General features: G+C 37.3%; 1 protein-coding gene across 2 annotated transcripts; it reads left to right on the forward strand.

Moving 5' to 3' along the window:
- Positions 1–162: 162 nt before the first annotated feature.
- Positions 163–18,714, forward strand: LOC127647255 (myosin-11-like). Of its 2 annotated transcripts, XM_052131393.1 has the most exons (41): positions 163–504; positions 1,132–1,288; positions 3,558–3,585; positions 6,000–6,099; positions 7,071–7,097; positions 7,215–7,307; positions 7,402–7,465; positions 7,650–7,748; positions 7,953–8,096; positions 8,173–8,268; positions 8,374–8,492; positions 8,704–8,856; positions 8,945–9,118; positions 9,261–9,434; positions 9,572–9,686; positions 9,803–10,002; positions 10,223–10,344; positions 10,453–10,522; positions 10,639–10,799; positions 11,013–11,121; positions 11,410–11,541; positions 11,675–11,881; positions 11,959–12,096; positions 12,206–12,329; positions 12,538–12,709; positions 12,834–13,046; positions 13,159–13,303; positions 13,460–13,666; positions 13,756–13,860; positions 13,953–14,105; positions 14,308–14,556; positions 14,640–14,852; positions 14,997–15,209; positions 15,828–15,989; positions 16,092–16,220; positions 16,538–16,626; positions 16,786–16,909; positions 17,054–17,262; positions 17,335–17,443; positions 17,549–17,721; positions 17,972–18,714. In XM_052131393.1, exons 1-41 carry the CDS (start codon positions 163–165, stop codon positions 18,144–18,146), a joined length of 5,988 nt encoding a protein of 1,995 aa, XP_051987353.1. In that variant the 3' UTR covers positions 18,147–18,714. The 2 variants fall into 2 exon arrangements, with proteins under 2 accessions (XP_051987353.1, XP_051987354.1); XM_052131394.1 differs by lacking the exon at positions 7,071–7,097.
- Positions 18,715–18,844: the final 130 nt, after the last annotated feature.

Consider the following 18,844-nt stretch of genomic DNA (forward strand, 5'->3'; position numbering starts at 1 on the left):
ATGAAAAGGCATAACAAAGATATGACTGTGGTTTTCTTCATTACAATATACAACAAGGCTGAATGTTTGCACATCCATCACAATTGCAAAGGAGATAATACAGACAGATCATAAAATGCATTTCTGATCTCATCATAGAATAACTCACAGAAAGACATCAAAATGACCATGCAACCAGACAACGATGACAGCAACAAGTTCCTTTTCCTTGACAATGACTTCAAAAACAGTGGGGTGGGCCAGGCCGATTGGTCAGCCAAAAAGATGGTATGGATACCCTCAGAAAGGGAGGGTTTTGAGTCCGCGAGCATCAAAGAGGAGAATGGGAATGAGTTGGTGGTTGAGCTTGACAATGGTAAAAAGGTGACGGTCAACAAAGATGTAATCCAGAAAATGAACCCACCCAAGTTTAACAAGGTTGAAGACATGGCTGCACTGACTTGCTTGAATGAGGCTTCAGTTCTACACAACCTCAGGGAGAGGTATTTCTCAAGTCTCATTTATGTAAGTGAACTCACACTTCACCTTACACAGTGAATTATGCTACTAAAGTCTGTATTCTTGACAATATCTTCAGAGACAGGAGCAAGTGCCACACTTTTACTCCTGTGAATATTTCTCAGGTTAGGTTTAGTTTTGAAAGTCAACTTTAGCAGAGGCACATCATTTGTTGGTCCAATATGATTTTGTATTGGCTTCAAAAAAGCAGTTGAACATTTCCGTCAATATTGGCCATGAAAATACAATGTGTGATTTGTTAAATTACTTGTTCACCCAAGAGCTGTAACAAATATATGGTGATACTGGAATATTAGTTTGGAGGCCAAAGTTCACAAAAAATATTCTGATGTAATGTAGTGTTTGAAGCCACATACAAAACAACTGCTTGATAAAACTCAAATTTGTTGAATTGGACTTTTGACTCATAACCTTATACTTTGAGAGATATACAGTAGCCCTTGTGACAACATCTCTGTGTGACAGCAAGCCCCAGTCTCCCTTATGTCACTGTATGAAAAAAGAATCATATTAGTTCCAATGAATTGATATATGTAATGGGTATAGTAAGAATGTTTCCTGAAATGTTTTTGAACTCAGTAGATCATTATCAGTATATTCTAAACTTTACAGACTTACTCAGGCCTATTTTGTGTGGTGGTGAACCCCTATAAAATGTTGCCTATCTACTCTGAGAAGATCATTGAAATGTACAAGGGGAAGAAGCGTCATGAGGTCCCTCCCCATATCTATTCCATCACTGACAATGCCTACAGGAACATGCTACAAGGTAACAACCAGTATTGAGTCACAAGAAACACCTTAATTTGGTTGTTGTGAATGTAAGGCGAGTGACTTTGTACTCACATCCAAGACACGTTTAAAAATGTCTTCCTTGCGAACAGTATTCCTTTTTATTGTACTTATTTGCTCTAAAAACTGAAAAAGAATGTAAAAATGCTACAGGAAAAAAAATAATTGGTTAACCTTAACATATACGGTAATATATATATTATGGCTGTCAATCGATTAAAAATTATAATCAAATTAATTACATGGTGTTCTGATTAATTAATAGCATATACAAATATTTGCTGAGAAATCCCTCATATAACAATAATTCAATATATGATGAAATATTTATACATAGTTATCTTTAAATATTAAAAATTATATATATATATATATATATATATATATATATATATATATATATATATATATATATATATATATATATATATATACAAATTTTCAGATAATTAAAATGCATTACATTCTTGAGGCAGAAGAGTTAATCATTGATAAGACAATACAAAAAGCGGCTTTAGAATACAATGTATTGTTTACTACCATATTATTGATCATAAGTCAATCATTGACACACAGCAATCCATTTCACAAGTGAATCTTTCAATCAGTTGGAGATTTATTATGAGGGTTTGTTTAAGGACCCGTCAATTTCAACAAGCATCAAACATGCTTGTGTAGCGTCTCGGGTGTGTTGCGTCATAAACGTAAACTTTTTAGGTCACTGTGTCAAGTTAAATATAGTTTGAATACTTAGAACACACATCTTGAGATCCCTTAGCTCGAATTTGCGCTCCATCGCATTGCGTTTTGAATGCAAGAACGAAATGAATGTCTGTTTTGTGCCATCTTGTTGTTTTCTTCACTGCATAAACGGCGCATTGCCACACAGCTGAAATTTCAATTACTGCCCTCTGGAGTAAACAGGATGTACTACAATCTTGCATTTCTCAGGAATCTTCCTTATTACAATCCAGGGGCATTGCGATTAATTGAGTAAATTTATTTAACGCATTATTTTTTAATAAAATTAATCGCACTGAATGAATGCGTTAAATCGACAGCCCTGATACATACATACATACATATATATATATATATATATATATATATATATATATATATATATAAGACTTTTTACAAAACTAAAACAAGTTTACAGTAAATTATTAAAAATTAAAAATTATTATTTTAGATGAAAAAAGTAGGATTTGATTGTATAATTAATTGTAAAAAAAAAAGTTGTATTATGTGTAACAAAAGAACATGTACTTTCACAGTAAACTATTGTTAAAGTTACAGTGAAAAACAATAATTGGGCACTCTTTGATGTCCTGTAATCCATTGCATTTCATTATATAATTTCATTTGATTATATATTTTTTTCTTATTATTTTTTTAATATCAGTTATGAACATTGGGGTATACTATGTTTTATTTAATATAGTTTAGTTAATGTTTATTGCATTATTTTAGTTTCATATGTGTTGCCCAAATTTTTCATTTACAGTGTATGCATATTGAAAGTATAGAACAAAATTGGTACAAAACTTAAATTGAATCGAAGCTGAAGTGTGTACTTTTTGAACTACTAGTGTCACCAAACAGAATTGCAAAAGTAATTATTGTTTCCTTAACTTCCATTGGAATTGGTTGGATAAATAGATAGTCCCGCCCCTTGTCCCTTGTGTCGTGTTGCTCAGGCTGTTCAGGATGCTCAAATAAACAGAGCAATGTGTTGAGAGCCTCAAAGTGTTTGTTTTTTTAGGAAGTCATCTTACAAATGGCTCACTGACAGTTGTCTCTGCATATTTAACGGGTCTAGGAGAAAGTAATTTAACTCTGGAAAAAATTAAACACTTGAGGTTTGACGTTTCATAATTACTACAGCCCAGCCAGCTATGTAAAGTGGACAGTGTATATGAGGCACTACTTCTAACTCCATACTAGTCTCCTCTCACAAGCTGTGGATTTAAGGCATTGAAATTGCCATACATGGGGCTATTCTGTTTGTCAGTGAGATTTTATCTATTTTTGGATGGATGATCTTAAGTTAATCTCACCCTGTACTCAATTTAGAATATGTAAGATTTTGAAGGTGGGGACCTCCAGAGAACAATAGTGGAATTTGTGTTTAGACAGCCTGACCCCTTATTAATCTCGTTCAGGTTCTTAGCTGTGACAATTCATGCATTTCTTGTCCTGTCCTTGTACAATGAGTCCTAATGTCTATTTTTCTTTCTCCGCAGACCGCGAGGACCAGTCTGTTCTCTGCACGTGAGTAAAACCGTGGCCCAAGTAACTTATATGTTATTTGTCCCATATTAGATGCTTTACCCTGACCCTTATACATTACTGTGAAACTGTGGCCACAAAACATATTTGGACACTTAAATCCCTTAACATTTTTAAATGTCATTGCATTAAACATAAAACATAATTAATTGTTATAGTATATCTATTGTTTTATCATTTGAAACCTAAGAAACAGTTTTCTTGTGAACTGTTTTGCTTGAAAAGTGCATTTCTTTTATATATATTTTTTTTTTTCAAATAAATTACATTAGTTTTGTTATATATTGCAAAGAGATTAAAAACATGGATGTCCAAATACTTTTTTTTAGGGTTTAATAAAATAAATACAGGTTTAATATGATTTTGTTTGCTAAACTTTCAGTGAAGCATTACACTCATCCACTCAATTTCATTGGCAGCCCAAGAAAAGAAGTACCCATTGTGTCTGTGAGGCACCACTCAAAAGGATGTAATCAGCAGATAGATTTGCAAGAAGTACTGTTGGTCATGGAACTTTAGTTTGACTGATCAAATATCACATGGGCCATAAATTAATACATATTTATAAGCATTATATCCCTATTTGCTAATAAACTTGAAATGGAATTAAGGTAATATAAATCATTATCTTAGAAGGATAGTTCACGCAAAAATGAAACGTCATTTTTATTCACCCTTATGTTCTTACAACCCCAATTCTGAAAAAGTTGGGACAGTATGAAAATGGCTAATAAAAACAAAAAAGAGTGATCTGTAAATTACAATCACCCTTTGCTATATTGAAAGCAACACAACTACACATAATATGATGTTTTACCATGTTAATGTTTATTGTTTTTTTGAAAATGTACAGTAATTTCAAATAAGATGATTGCAACATGCTCCAGAAAAGTTGGGACAGTCGAGTGTTTACCACTGTGAAACATCACCATTTCTTCTAATAACACTTATTAAGCATTTGGGCACTGAAGACACAAGTTTGTTAAGTTTAGAAAGTGGAATTCTCCCCCAGTCATCCATTATGCAGGTCTTCAGCTGCACAATTGTACGGGTTCTTCTTTGCTGTATGGTGTGCTTCATAATGCGCCACATATTCTCAATTGGAGACCGTTCAGGATTGCAGGCAGAACAGTCTAGCACCCACACTCTCTGCTTACACAGCCATACACTAGAAATCAGGGCAATATGTGGTTTGTGGTTGTCCTGCTGGAAAATGCAGGAACGTCCCTGGAAAAGACAGTGCTGGATGGCAGTATATGCTGCTCCAAAATTTGTATATTACTGTCTACATTCATGGTGTTCTCACAGATGTGCGTGTTACCCATGCCATGGGCACTGACACACCCCTGGACCATACAGACACCGGCTTTTGGACCTTATGCTGATAACAGCTTGGATGGTCCTTTTCGTTTTTGGCCAGAATAACAAGACGGCTGTGTTTTTTAAAAATGTCAGAGCCCAGAGAAGTCGGCATCGCTTCTAGACAGTGTTGATACAGTGGATGCAGCGGTGAATGGTGTTGACTAACAAAAATTTACTATAGAAATCCCAAGCTTCATGATATCCATTACAGATGAATGATGTTTTTAAGACCGTGATGTCTGAGGGATCAGTGCTCACACGCATTCATAAGTGGTTTTGTCTTGCCCTTTATGCTCTGAGATTTGATCAGATTCCTTGAATCTTTTAACTATTTTGTGCACTGTAGAGGGTGAAATGCCTTAAATCCTTCCAATATGTCTTTGGGAACATTGTTCTCAAAATGCTGGATTATTTGCTGAAGCATCTGTTGGCAAATTGACAAGTCTTGAATGATCCTTGCTGTTGAAGGACTAGGCTGTTTTTAGAGGCTCCTTATATATTATGACACAATTGCCTCTCCTGTTTATCATCTCCTGTTTCACATCGCCTTGTTATATCAACTAGTCTTAAATTGCCCCTGTCTCAACTTTTTTTGGAGTGTGTTGCAATCATCTGATTTAAAATTACTGTGTATTTAAAAAAATAAAATTAACAAGGTAAAACATCATATAATGTTTAGTTGTAGTGCTTTCAGTATAGAAAAGGGTGAATATAATTTACAAATCACTCCTTTTCATTTTTATTAGCATTTTTCATACAGTCTCAACTTTTTCGGAACTGGGGTTGTACAAACCCATATGACTTTCTTTCTGTGAAGCACACAAGGAGATTAACCATTAACTTTCATTATATTGTATACAATTTTGTAATAATAAATAAATAAAGAGCAGTTCCACAAAAGAAAAAATCAGTAATATGAGTTTGAATCAATGTGAGGGTGAGTTAATGATAACAGACCTTTTATATTTGGGTGAACTATCCCTTTGAGCAATATGTGGCAATTGTGGCAATATTTCATAATATATGTTGAACAGTGGGGAGTCAGGTGCAGGGAAAACTGAAAACACCAAAAAGGTCATCCAGTACCTTGCTGTTATGGCATCATCACACAAAGGAAAGAGAGACGCCAGCTCTGTGAGTTCAACCTTCATAACATTCAACCTATTTTCATACTTTTAAAAGCAATGATGTGTAATAATATAATACTATTGGACAAGAAAATGAATTCATACCTCCACTGTAACATCATTCAAAAATATAATCTACTGGGTTTTGACAAGTTCTTGATTATGGCTTAACGTTGTTATAGAAGATTTTACATGGATTTGCCATACCACCTTTTTAAACAATTTTTAACACATCACACTATAGCTACAATCTTGACTAGGTCCTCTTCTAGAGGTGACAGTTAAATTAAATATAGATCAGCAAAATTTGGTAGATCAGTCTTTACAGTTAAAGCAGAAGAATATTCGAATTTCCTGCTGAGAACTTTTAGAGATTGTAATACTTCAAAATAAAAATGACCACTAGATAGAGATGGTATGATTTGTGTGTATTGATGTGGATTGTTGTTTGAATTATTTTGTTGATGCTGTGTGGATATGTGGTGTTTTTTAGAATGTTTAATATTGTGCAGGATCATATTTATTATAACACACTGCTTTGTAGAGCAGTACTGAAATTTAGCTTTAAGTTAATACTGTTACAATACAGACAATATATTGTGAATTGTCCATGAACAAATAAACAAATGCATATATAAAATAATACCTCACACACAAAGTATTATCGGTTAAGATAACAGTGTTTTTGCATTTCATTATTAACTTTTTTGCAAGTTTATCAGTAACATTATATAGTGTTTGTTTAGGAATAGTCATAATATTATAATATTCCCTTCTCTGTAACAGGAGACAAGCTCTTCCACACTAAACAAGGTACATATGTATGTTACATGTTGGACTCTATTTTAAAGTATTGCAAAGTATTTGCATGTCTGAAATAAACAATAAAACCAAAGACACAATAATTACTATAATTCTTGACAAAAGTATATCAGATTTTACCTATTTTTAATAAATTCATTATTTACCTCCATTTAGCAACAGAAAGGACCGCAGTTAGCTTTTGTGAGTATCTGAGCTTTAAGCCACATACTTTGTTTTATTATTAAGGGAATCAGAATGCTTTTAAATTAAATTGTATTAAACCACAATTAATGACATTTCATTCGTCCATTGCTTCAGGGAGAGTTAGAGAAGCAACTCCTGCAGGCCAATCCCATACTGGAGGCATTTGGGAATGCAAAGACCATCAAAAATGATAATTCCTCAAGATTTGTGAGTAAACAATTTATTGTTTTGATTTGGTGCTGATTATATGTTCAATATGAGGAGCTCTGGTATAAACACTATTATTGTCTCTATTTCTCAGGGTAAATTTATTAAAATCAACTTTGACAATACTGGCTACATCGTTGGAGCAAACATTGAAACATGTATCCTAAGGCCTGCATAGATAACGTTCTTTGTAAAGCATGTTACAAACAATTTTTATTTTGATTACTGATACAGTATAAACACTTTAAAGGATCAAAATAATTTAGAGCATATGTTTCTTAATATTCAGAGCCGAACACCATCAATACACTCGTTTTTACCTTAATGCCTTAAATAATTCAGACCTCCTGGAAAAGTCTCGGTGTATCCGACAGGCCAAAATTGAGAGATCCTTCCACATCTTCTACTACATGGTGGCTGGAGCCAAAGACAAAATGCATGGTGAGGACAATTTGTTTCCTATCTTACAGTATATGAACGCTTGTGTGATTAAGCTCAAAAATTCAAATCAGCAATTATGGCCAGTTTACCAGTTTCCTTCACAGGCCTACACCTAATTTACTTCAGCTGTCATTCTGCTTCCAAAATGTACTGTAGTGTTTGTGATTGTTGAGTCTTACCCTTCTCAACCACTCTTTTCCACAGACGAGCTCTTGCTGGAGGACTTTGGTAATTACCGTTTCCTGGTGGCTGGACACGTGCAGGTACAAGGCCAGCAGGATGATGAAATGTTTGACGAGACTCTTGAGGCCATGGAGGTCCTGGGCTTCAACGAGGAGGAAAGAATAGGTATTTAACAAAACTATGTATTAGAACCTGCTTGTGCCTTTCCAGGCTGTTTAACATTGTGTTATGTTGCTGTCAGGCATGTTTAAGGTATGCTCTACTGTGCTGCAACTGGGGAATATTGAGTTCAAAGCAGAGAAAAACCAGGAGCAGGCCAGCATGCCAGACAACACAGGTAGGCGTTCAGGGAACAAATGGATGAATTTCTAGTGTTGCTCTTATCCTGAACCTGAATAAAACACTATGCTTTTTTCAATGTCATGTTAAATGTGTCCTCCAGCTGCACAGAAGGTGTGCCATCTGCAGGGGATTAATCTGACTGACTTCACAAAAGCCGTTCTCACTCCTCGCATCAAAGTAGGCAGAGAGATGGTACAGAAGGCACAGACCAAAGAACAGGTGCAATACCACACTCTACATTACAATTAAATGCAACAATTTTCTAAGAGATGTGATTTTATTTAATAAATATATTCATTGATTGCTGTTTTGGGTACCTGTACAACCAGTGATTATTTGCTAAATACAATTCTCTAATTATTTATTGTAACATTTTGTAAGAAAATTATCAAATGTGAGTTATAAAATGAATACCGTGTAAATTAAACAGGCTGACTTTGCAATCGAAGCTTTAGCCAAGGCAATGTATGACCGCCTATTTCGCTGGATCCTGGGACGTGTCAACAAGGCTCTGGATAAGACAAAGCGCCAAGGAGCCTCTTTTTTGGGCATCTTAGACATTGCTGGGTTTGAGATTTTTGAGGTGAGTGTGACAGGGCAAAGGGATTCATGACCAGCTTTTAAAATTGAAACTTAAACCTGAAGGCCTTTTCTATGTACGTTTTCCACAGGATAACTCATTTGAACAATTGTGCATCAACTACACCAATGAGAAACTGCAACAGCTTTTCAACCACACCATGTTCATCCTTGAGCAGGAAGAGTACACAAAAGAGGGCATTGAGTGGAATTTCATTGACTTTGGTCTGGACCTCCTGCCCTGCATTGAGCTCATTGAGAGATCTGTCAGTTTGTGATATCAATAGCACAATTCAAACATATTAAGTTTATTTGAATTCAACATTTGGTAATGCTTATTAGCTAAGAATCTTTGATCATCTGGAAAAGTCACTCTGTTGTGAAATTGGTTTTGGTTCCCCCTTGTAGAACAATCCTCCTGGTATTCTAGCTCTTCTAGATGAGGAGTGCTGGTTTCCAAAAGCAACTGATGTCTCTTTTGTTGATAAACTAACAAACACTCACTCAGACCACTCCAAATTCTCCAAGCCCAAGAATCTAAAGGAAAAGACGTTCTTCACTGTGCAACACTACGCTGGCAAGGTATGTTTGTCTCTCTCTGTCTATCAATCTATCTAAATAGAACAACTGCAAAACAACAGAAGTGCATAACATGAAATGTCATTGTGGGGAAAATATTACAGGAATGATTCATATAATGGTTGTTTAATTTGATTTAGGTGGATTATAATGCCACATCTTGGTTGACCAAAAACATGGACCCACTGAATGACAATGTGACAGCATTGTTGAGTAACTCTTCAAGTGCTTTTGTGCAAGATATCTGGAAAGAGGGTGAGTCTTTGTCAAGATCAGAAATAATCCTGTTTATCTAGATGTGCAGAAATTAAAATGATGTATATTCTTCAAAGAAAGCTTAGTGTTTTTACTGGTTGACAATGTTTTTATAGTGGATCGTGTAGTTGGTCTCGAAACTATGGCTAAAATGGCAAAGTCTGATAGCGCTGTGTCTACTGCTTCCAAATCCAAGAAAGGCATGTTCCGCACTGTGGGACAGCTCTACAAAGAGTCTCTTGGCAAGCTCATGACCACACTCCATAACACTCAACCAAATTTCGTACGCTGCATCATTCCTAACCATGAAAAAAGGGTATGCCTCACCAAATATTATAATTCAATGATTTAAGTATTTACTGGTACAACTAAACAAGATGCCTTTTCTAAAAGGTGTGAATTGGAGAGTCAAGAGCGAGTTTTGTATGATTTCTGGGTTATGTGGCATTCAAACATGGGTCTCTAACACTTTTTCCTAAGTATACATTACTTATTAAACTTTTATTAAACTTTGTTTTTCACTGTTTTCATCCCAGGCTGGGAAGATAGATGCCCATCTGATTCTAGAGCAGTTGCGCTGTAATGGTGTACTGGAAGGGATCCGAATCTGTCGCCAGGGCTTTCCCAATCGTATCGTTTTTCACGAATTCCGCCAACGGTGAGGCCATTCTAGAACACATGCTCAATTATTTTAAACATGATATTTGTAGATTTGGATATATCTAACGAAGAAGAAAACTTATTGCACTTATTGATCCTTTTCTAGCTATGAAATCCTGGCTGCTGGGGCAACTCCCAAAGGCTTCATGGATGGAAAACAGGCCTGCACCCTTATAGTGAGTTTGTGCAAAATATCGCTACTTATATTGCAGCGTTTCATGGATACAGGCAATATGAATTTTATTTTATCTTAGCAACTGATCAATTTAACCTTCATGCCAATATCTTCAAGATCAAACATCTAGACTTGGACCCCAACCTGTACCGCATTGGTCTGAGCAAGATATTCTTCCGTACAGGAGTTTTGGCACAACTGGAGGAAGAACGTGACCTGAAACTTACTGTTATCATAATTGCCTTCCAGGCCCAGGTCCGTGGCTTTCTGGGCAGAAAGTGAGTTCCTGTTCAATAAATGCTGACATATACCATTACTAGTTTAGAGGTTTCTTGTGCTTCATTGTATATTTATTGCAGCTTCTTCAACCATGCATAAATAATATATATTATATGATTTATACAGAGTATAAACTGTGTGACTGAAAGGTTATACACACATTAGGACGAGTTTAATGGTTCAGATAAACCAATAGCTCTCTAAATTCACAGGGCATTCAGCAAGAGACAAAAACAGCTGACAGCCATAAAAGTGATTCAGAGGAACTGTGCTGTGTATCTTACACTCAGAAACTGGCAGTGGTGGAGACTTTTCACTAAAGTAAGAGTTAAACCCCACATGTGTAATGCATTGCAACATGAAATTCCATTTAAATGTTAGGACTCATCCCTTTTTTCACATTGTAGAAGGGAAGTCATGTAATCATAACTATTAAAAAACACGAATGGAAGTATGAACATTATGTAGTGACCAAAATGTTAAACATAATGAAACTGCAAACGGTGTAGACACTAGGCATTTTCTAAACCAAACTGGGATGCTTTTTAAACAGTATTAAAGTAGTTTCCATATCCATGTAAATTTGAATAATCTTTATATTTTTTTTAGGTCAAACCCCTGCTTCAAGTGACCCGTCAAGATGAGGAGATGAGTCAAAAAGAGGAAGAGCTTCACAAAGCCAAAGAAATTGCCCAGAAGTCTGAAAATGAACTAAAAGAGATCACACAGAAACACAACCAGGTAAAAAGGAGGACCAATGTGGGATACAAATTTAATCCAAACGTACAGTGGTAATTCCATTCATACTCATTCACCATCTATATGCACATACTGGATGGAGTGTATAAGTGCATGTGTATTTAATCTTTGATAGTTGGTAGAGGAAAGGAACCGATTACAGGCAAAGCTGCAGGAGGAGACAGAGATGTATGCAGAATCTGAAGAGGTAAGAATACGGCTGGAGACTAAGAAGCAAGAGTTGGAGGATGTACTGCATGAGATGGAGGCTCGGCTTGAGGAAGAGGAGGAGCACAACCAGATCCTTCAGCAAGAGAAGACAAACCTACAGCAACAACTTAAGGTTGAACAGTAATCAATTATCAGAGATGAATGACTACAAGTGCTTTTGTCATGGATTAAATATATTCTTGCATGTAGGATTTAGAGAACCGTTTGGCAGATGAAGAAGATGCCAAACAGAAGCTACAATTGGAAAAGGGCACTGTGGATGGGAAGTTTAAGAAGCTAGAGGATGATATCCTTATCATGGAAGATCAAAACAACAAGTTACAGAAGGTTTCTTTCAAGTTTGCCCAACAACTGGTTGTCCAAGCTGTAGCTATTCCTCTTATAAACAAGGAAATTCAGATCTGAGGAAGATTGCCCTGTTTATCTGTGTTTTTAGGAGAAGCAACAGATGGAGGTGCGATTGGCTGACATTTGCTCCAACCTTGCAGAGGAGGAAGAAAAATCAAAAAATTTGATTAAACTGAAAAATAAACATGAATCTATGATTTCAGATCTTGAAGGTTTGTCATTGTGACTTTTACATCCCTAATGGTTGAGTGGTTAAAAAAAAAAAAGGATGTAAATTTATACAGTGTATTCAAAATGTTTGTAAATATAGTTAACAAAACACAGAATGCACTATAATGGGTTCTGGCTCATTTTAATTTATGACAGCAAAAGGCAGGTTGATATACAATTTGAAGAGGTTGGTTGTTTGTTTCTGTATAGTTCGAATGAAGAAGGAAGAGAAGAGTCGTCAGGATCTGGAGAAAGCCAAGCGTAAACTGGAAATGGAGTATAATGATCTACAGGATCAGATAACTGACCTGCAGGCCCAGGTTGTAGAACTCAAGGCCCACTTAACCAAGAAGGAGGTGGAGATTCAGGACCTCCAAGCAAGGTACTTTATTTACATTATAAATGGTTATTGAAATATATTGCCTTTTTCTGTTCACTTCTAATTTTGAATTGTAACATTTGCATCATTCCGTAACAATGGTTGTCAAAATGTATATATTAAACAGTGTGGAAGAAGAATCAGCTCAAAAGAGCATTGCTCTGAAGAAGAAACAGGGAATGGAAGGACTTCTCTCAGAGCTTCAAGATGAACTTGAGGCTGAACAGGAGGCCTCTAGGAAGTCAGAAAAGGCCAAGAAGGAACTGGCAGAAGAGCTGACTGCCCTGAGGTCTGAACTGGAGGACAGACTAGACATCACAGCGGCCCAGCAAGAGCTCTGGTAATTATTTTGTAACTTATTAATAGTCAATTATTATTTTATGCTATTTAATAATGTCATCTTATAGTGTTGGTACTTTAGATCTTAGTATTGCAGTATCTTTCTTGGACAGGGCTAAGAGAGAGAAGGAGGTAGCCATCTTGAAGAACATGATGGAAGATGAAGGCCGGAGCCATGAGTCTCAAGTGCAGGACATGAGACAAAAACACACTCAGGCTTTAAATGAGCTTACTCAACAGCTAGAGCAATCCAAACGGGTTAGAACATTGTATAACAATAACATATTTAAAATTACAGTGTAAAAACACCACACAACAATATATTGTGTGGTGTTACCAATGCAGTGTGAGATAAAGTCATGGTATGACCTTTGTATATGAACAAATCTTTCCTAAACTGAACCTGAAATGCAGGCCAAGGCAAATCTGGAGAAGGCAAAACAGTCTCTTGAGAATGAGGTTGCAAACCTAAATGGAGAGCTCCACTCACTGGGTAATGCAAAGCAGGATGTGGAACAGAAGCGAAAGAAGGTGGAAAACCAGCTTGCTGACCTTCAGACTCGCTTTAATGAGAGTGAAAGGCAGAGTGGAGAGCTTGGAGAAAAAGTATCTAAACTGAACGTGAGTTTTTCATTGTTACTAAAGAAACAAGGCAATGTTTCTTTATAGAAATCCTTGACCAATGGATGCCTTTTTGTAAAATATCTCAGATGGAGCTTAACAGTGCCAATAGCTTCCTCAGTGAGGCAGAGAGCAAGAACATCAAGATGAGTAAAGATTTTTCCAGCCTCAACTCACAACTCCAAGATGCTCAGGTATTGTGTCATCAAAATAATTATTCTATCCATCAATCTCTAATGCCCATATCAGGAACCATTAATCTCTCGATTTTTGTCTATCTACGTAGGATTTACTTGGTGAGGAGACCCGTCAGAAACTGAGTGTTTCCACTCGGTTACGTCAAATGGAGGATGATCGAAACAGCCTTCTGGAACAGTTGGAAGAAGAGGCAGAGGCCAGAAGGAATGTGGAGAGACAAGTCTCCAGCCTTCACACACAGGTCAGTTTCTTAAAGTGACTGTTTTCAAAAAACATCTCAAGATTTAGATTCTCGTTCTCAATGGGTCGCTTGGGAAGTTGTGCATGGATCGCGAAGAATAGTATGAGTCTTCACATGCTAGGAGTCTCTCTCTCTCTCTCTCTCTCTCTCTCTCTCTCTCTCTATATATATATATATATAACCAGCCTGTGTTTTACTGTAGTTGTCAGATGCGAAGAAGAAGATGGATGAGTACTCTGGCAATCTTCAACTGAATGAAGAAAGCAAGAAACGGCTACAGAGGGATCTGGAGGCCGCAAACAGAGAGTTGGAGGAGAAAATGATAGCCTATGACAAGTTGGAGAAGTCCAAGACTCATCTTCAGCAAGAGTTGGAGGATGTTCTAGTAGACCTGGACAATCAGAGACAGCTGATTTCAAATCTAGAGAAGAAACAACGGAAATTTGACCAGGTTGGATGTCAAGATGTTTCAACAAATTTTTCAAGTGCTTTAAAAGTATTACTTTGATATCAACTGCTCTGTCTTGCACAAAGATGCTTGCTGATGAGAAGGCCATCTCCAGCAAGTATGCTGAAGAGCGTGACTTTGCTGAGAATGAGGCACGGGAGAAGGAGACCAAATGCTTGACCTTCATTCGAGCACTGGAGGAAGCCCAGGGCTCCTTACGAGAATTAGAAAAACTCAATAAAGCACTTCGCACTGATATGGAAGATCTAATCAGTTCAAAGGATAATGTGGGCAGAAATGTGAGTTGATGTGTATTTCTTTTGGAATTGTTTGATGTAACATGAAATTTAGATAGTAGTTCATAAACAATCAATCCAATGGGATACTGTACCATTGTTTGAAATTTAAATTATCCTTAATGTTGTGTGTAAAATCTATGGAAGGTACATGAGCTGGAGAAGACCAAGCGTGGGCTAGAGGCTCAAGTGGAAGAGATGCAGATTCAGATAGAGGAACTTGAAGATGAACTGCAGACTTCGGAGGATGCCAAACTCCATCTGGATATCAATATGCAGGCCTTGAAAGTCCAGTTTCAGCGAGACCAGCAGGGAAGAGAGGATCAAAGTGAAGAGAGGAGGAAACAACTGCTCAAGCAGGTGAAATCTTTGTTTCAATTTGTTTGTTATTGCTCAATGAGCAATAAGATAATTGATTGTCTCCTCTAAAGCAAGTTAGAAGATGCAAAAGATAAGTACATTTGAAAATAATGTTTGCCAAGTACTCTGCGTATACTGAATCTTTTTTTGTTATCCCCCTTTTCTCCCAATTTGGAATGCCCAATTCCCACTACTTACTAGGTCCTCATGGTGGCGCGGTTACTCACCTCAATCCAGGTGGCGGAGGACAAGTTTCAGTTGCCTCCGATTCACAGACAGTCATTCTGCGCATTATCACGTGGCTTGCTGTGCATGACACCGCGGAGACTCACAACATGTGGAGACTCATGCTACTCTCTGCGATCCATGCATAACTTAACACGCACACCTATTGAGAGCGAGAACCACTTAAATCGTGACCACAAGGAGGTTACCCCATGTGACTCTACCCTCCCTAGCAACCGGGCCAATTTGGTTGCTTAGAAACCTGGCTGGAGTCACTTACCACATCCTGGATTCAACCTCGCAACTAGTGGTAGTCGGCGTCAATACTCGCTGAGCTACCCAGGCCCCATGCGTATACTGAATCTTGCATATTTTTATTTATATGGTGCACAGGTATGTGAGCTTGAGGCTGAGCTAGAAGATGAGAAGAAGCTGAGAAATTCATTGGCAGCAGCAAAGATGAAACTTGAGGGGGAATTGAAGGACCTAGAAGACCAAGTTGACGCAATCGGCAGGGCGAGGGATGAAGCCATTAAACAGCTCCGAAAGACTCAGGTCAGATGATGAAACCTCAGACATACATTTTTGGGTGTTGAGCCAATGTTTTCATGACCTTTATAAACATTTATCAAAGTACATTTTCCTTCCTCATGATAGGCTCAGATGAAAGATTCCCATAGGGAGCTGGAGGACACGCGAGTATCCCACAAGGAGGTTCTTTCAAGTGCTCAAGAATCAGAAAGAAAGGCCAGAACCATGGAGGTGGAAATCTTACATTTACAGGAGGTAGTAGAGAACAAAACTTCAAGATATAGCGTACACTGATACAAGTGGGTTGTCTCTGATTACCCAAAGTTTGCTCATATAGCCAAATACATTTAAATGTATGCATTTGGCAGGCGCTTTTATCCAAAGGGACTTACATTGCATTTATTACAGGGACAATCCCCCTGTAGCAATCTGGAGTTAAGTGCCTTGCTCAAGGACACAATGGTGGTGGCTGTGGGGATCGAAGCAGCGACCTTCTGATTAACAGTTATATGCTTTAACCTTCTACGCCACCACCACTCTTATAACTGTTATGTCAATGCCTCTTGATGTAGGAACTGTCTGCAGCAGAGAGAGCTCGCAAACATGCAGAACGAGAGAGGGATGAGTTGGCAGCAGAGATGACAAGTGGCTCATTTGGAAAGTACGTTAGTAATCATTTTTTTTCTAAATGGAAAATGGTGAATAAGAAGCTATAACGTTTTTAAACTGTACAATGCAATATAGAGAATACAAATTGTCTATGCACAATAAAATTACATAAGCAAGGACTGTCCACTGATGACGTTGTATTCACATGCAGATCCAGCATGACGGATGAGAGGCGTCGTCTGGAAGCCAAAATCCAGCAGTTAGAAGAGGAGATTGACGAGGAACAGGCAAACTCAGAGACACTTAATGACAGACTACGGAGAACTGTTCAGCAGGTGATTGGCACCCTTTCATCCATTCCAACTTGGATGCTGTAGTTATGGTGTTATTTCAATGTCCAGTTATCTGCCTCTGTTGAGATGCTAACTAACTTTGAACAATACAAGATGAAATCACAAACCGTTTACATCTACATCCAGGTGGATCAGCTGACAAATGAGTTGCAGATAGAACGCTCCAATACTCAGAGCAACGAGAGTGGCTGGCAGCAGATGGAGAGGCAGAACAAAGAGCTGAGGGCCAAGTTACAAGAAATGGAGGGGCAGTTCAAATCCAAGCTAAAAGTCTCTATAGCCACCTTAGAGGCCAAACTATATCAGGTGGAGGACCAACTGGATCATGAGAGCCGGTGAGAAAATGGTTTATAAGATACATATAGCTATGAAGACAGTCATTTCAAATAGTTTGTTTCTCACACCAGGGAGAGACAAGCAATTGCCAAGGCCATGCGCCAGAAGGATAAGAGACTGAAGGAACTGATGAATCAGACAGAGAATGAGCGAAAACAGACAGAGCAGTATAAGGACCAGGTATGAAGATTAGCATGGGATGCAAATATCTTTTTTACAGCCATTGAGGTCCCGTGTTTTATGGTATGTCATTGATATCTCTAACTGACGTTATTTTTGTTGTAGGCTGACAAAGCAAATATGCAGGCAAGGCAGCTCAAAATTCAGGTGGAGGAAAGCAAAGAGGAGTCTCAGAATGCAACAGCTGCCCGCCGCAAACTTCAGAATGAGCTGAACGAGGTCAAAGAGGCCAATGAGGCCCTGAGCAGAGAGGTTTCCTCACTCAAGAACAAACTCAGGTTGTTCTGTAGTGACACCTTACTGTAATGTATATGAAGCCACCATCCCTTTCACGGGCATACTCCGTATTGCTTTCAACAGTAATTTAAACTATTGACTTTCAGAGACTTAGGTTTTGTTTGAAAGTATATGTCATCTCTTGTATGAGTTAATATGAATATTGTTTTGTCACCTTACAGCCCATGCAATCTTGACCTTGAATATTTCAGAATCTTAATCAGCCTGGTTTCTAATTTCCATATTCCTCAGGCGTGGAAGTGACTCACCTTTCAGCACCCTATTAAGGCGTGGTGGAGGTGGAAGCTTTAGAAGAACACATAGGAGCATGATTGAGAGTTCTGAGGACCCAAAAGATGACGTTCCTTCAGCTACACCTGTGAATCAATCTCTGGAACCTCAAAGGGAGTCAATCAATGACAACTAAAGGAACATTACCAAAGGCCTCATTGCACAGCCTATCCCTATCTTTTTTTGTATGTGGCTATATTTAAATGATTAAATATATTCTATATAGAGTACAATATGCAATATTTAATATACTAGTGGAAATATCTTAAAGATGTTGATGTTTAAAGATGTTTGACAAATTTTTTACTTATTCAATCTTGACCAAATGGTAGATTGGTACATAAGCCAGTTCTTCTTCACTAATTTATTCAAACGGACTTCATTTTAGTGGGGTTTGTAGACCCAGTGTTTTACAGGCAACAATATTTCACTAAGAGTGTCATGGTACCACTATAGTTTTTGAACTTTGAATTTGGCAATCATTCAGTAAAACAGTGTGTATGTATGTTTGATTGATATATATATATATCAAAGTATGACAAACTGATATTAATATCAATGTACCATAGTACTTTTTTTGGCAAAGGATGCTTTGAAAAACATTTAATGAGATTTAAGTTTGTCAGATAGTGTTTCTTAAACATTTTCTATGTGGAAGCTTTTATGGGGCATTTTGTTGACCAAAATTACACATCTGCTTCTATATACAGTGCTAGCTGTGCCTTGCCTCTGATACAGATTCAAATCTGAGTCACATTCAAGAAATAAATAAATGTTCACAACCAAGAGTACCATCCTTTCATTTACAATATAATTATTGAAAAGTATAGTTAA

This window comes from Xyrauchen texanus, chromosome 8 (genome assembly GCF_025860055.1).
Source record: "Xyrauchen texanus isolate HMW12.3.18 chromosome 8, RBS_HiC_50CHRs, whole genome shotgun sequence".
NCBI lineage: Eukaryota > Metazoa > Chordata > Actinopteri > Cypriniformes > Catostomidae > Xyrauchen > Xyrauchen texanus.

Bases quoted from the DNA above. Each gene is read 5' to 3' on its own strand.
- LOC127647255 (XM_052131393.1), top strand. From the start codon at position 163: ATGACCATGCAACCAGACAACGATGACAGCAACAAGTTCCTTTTCCTT. The intron at 8,097-8,172 runs GTATTTAACAAA...TGTTGCTGTCAG, and splicing joins CAACGAGGAGGAAAGAATAG to GCATGTTTAAGGTATGCTCT. The intron at 14,853-14,996 runs GTGAGTTGATGT...AATCTATGGAAG, and splicing joins AGGATAATGTGGGCAGAAAT to GTACATGAGCTGGAGAAGAC.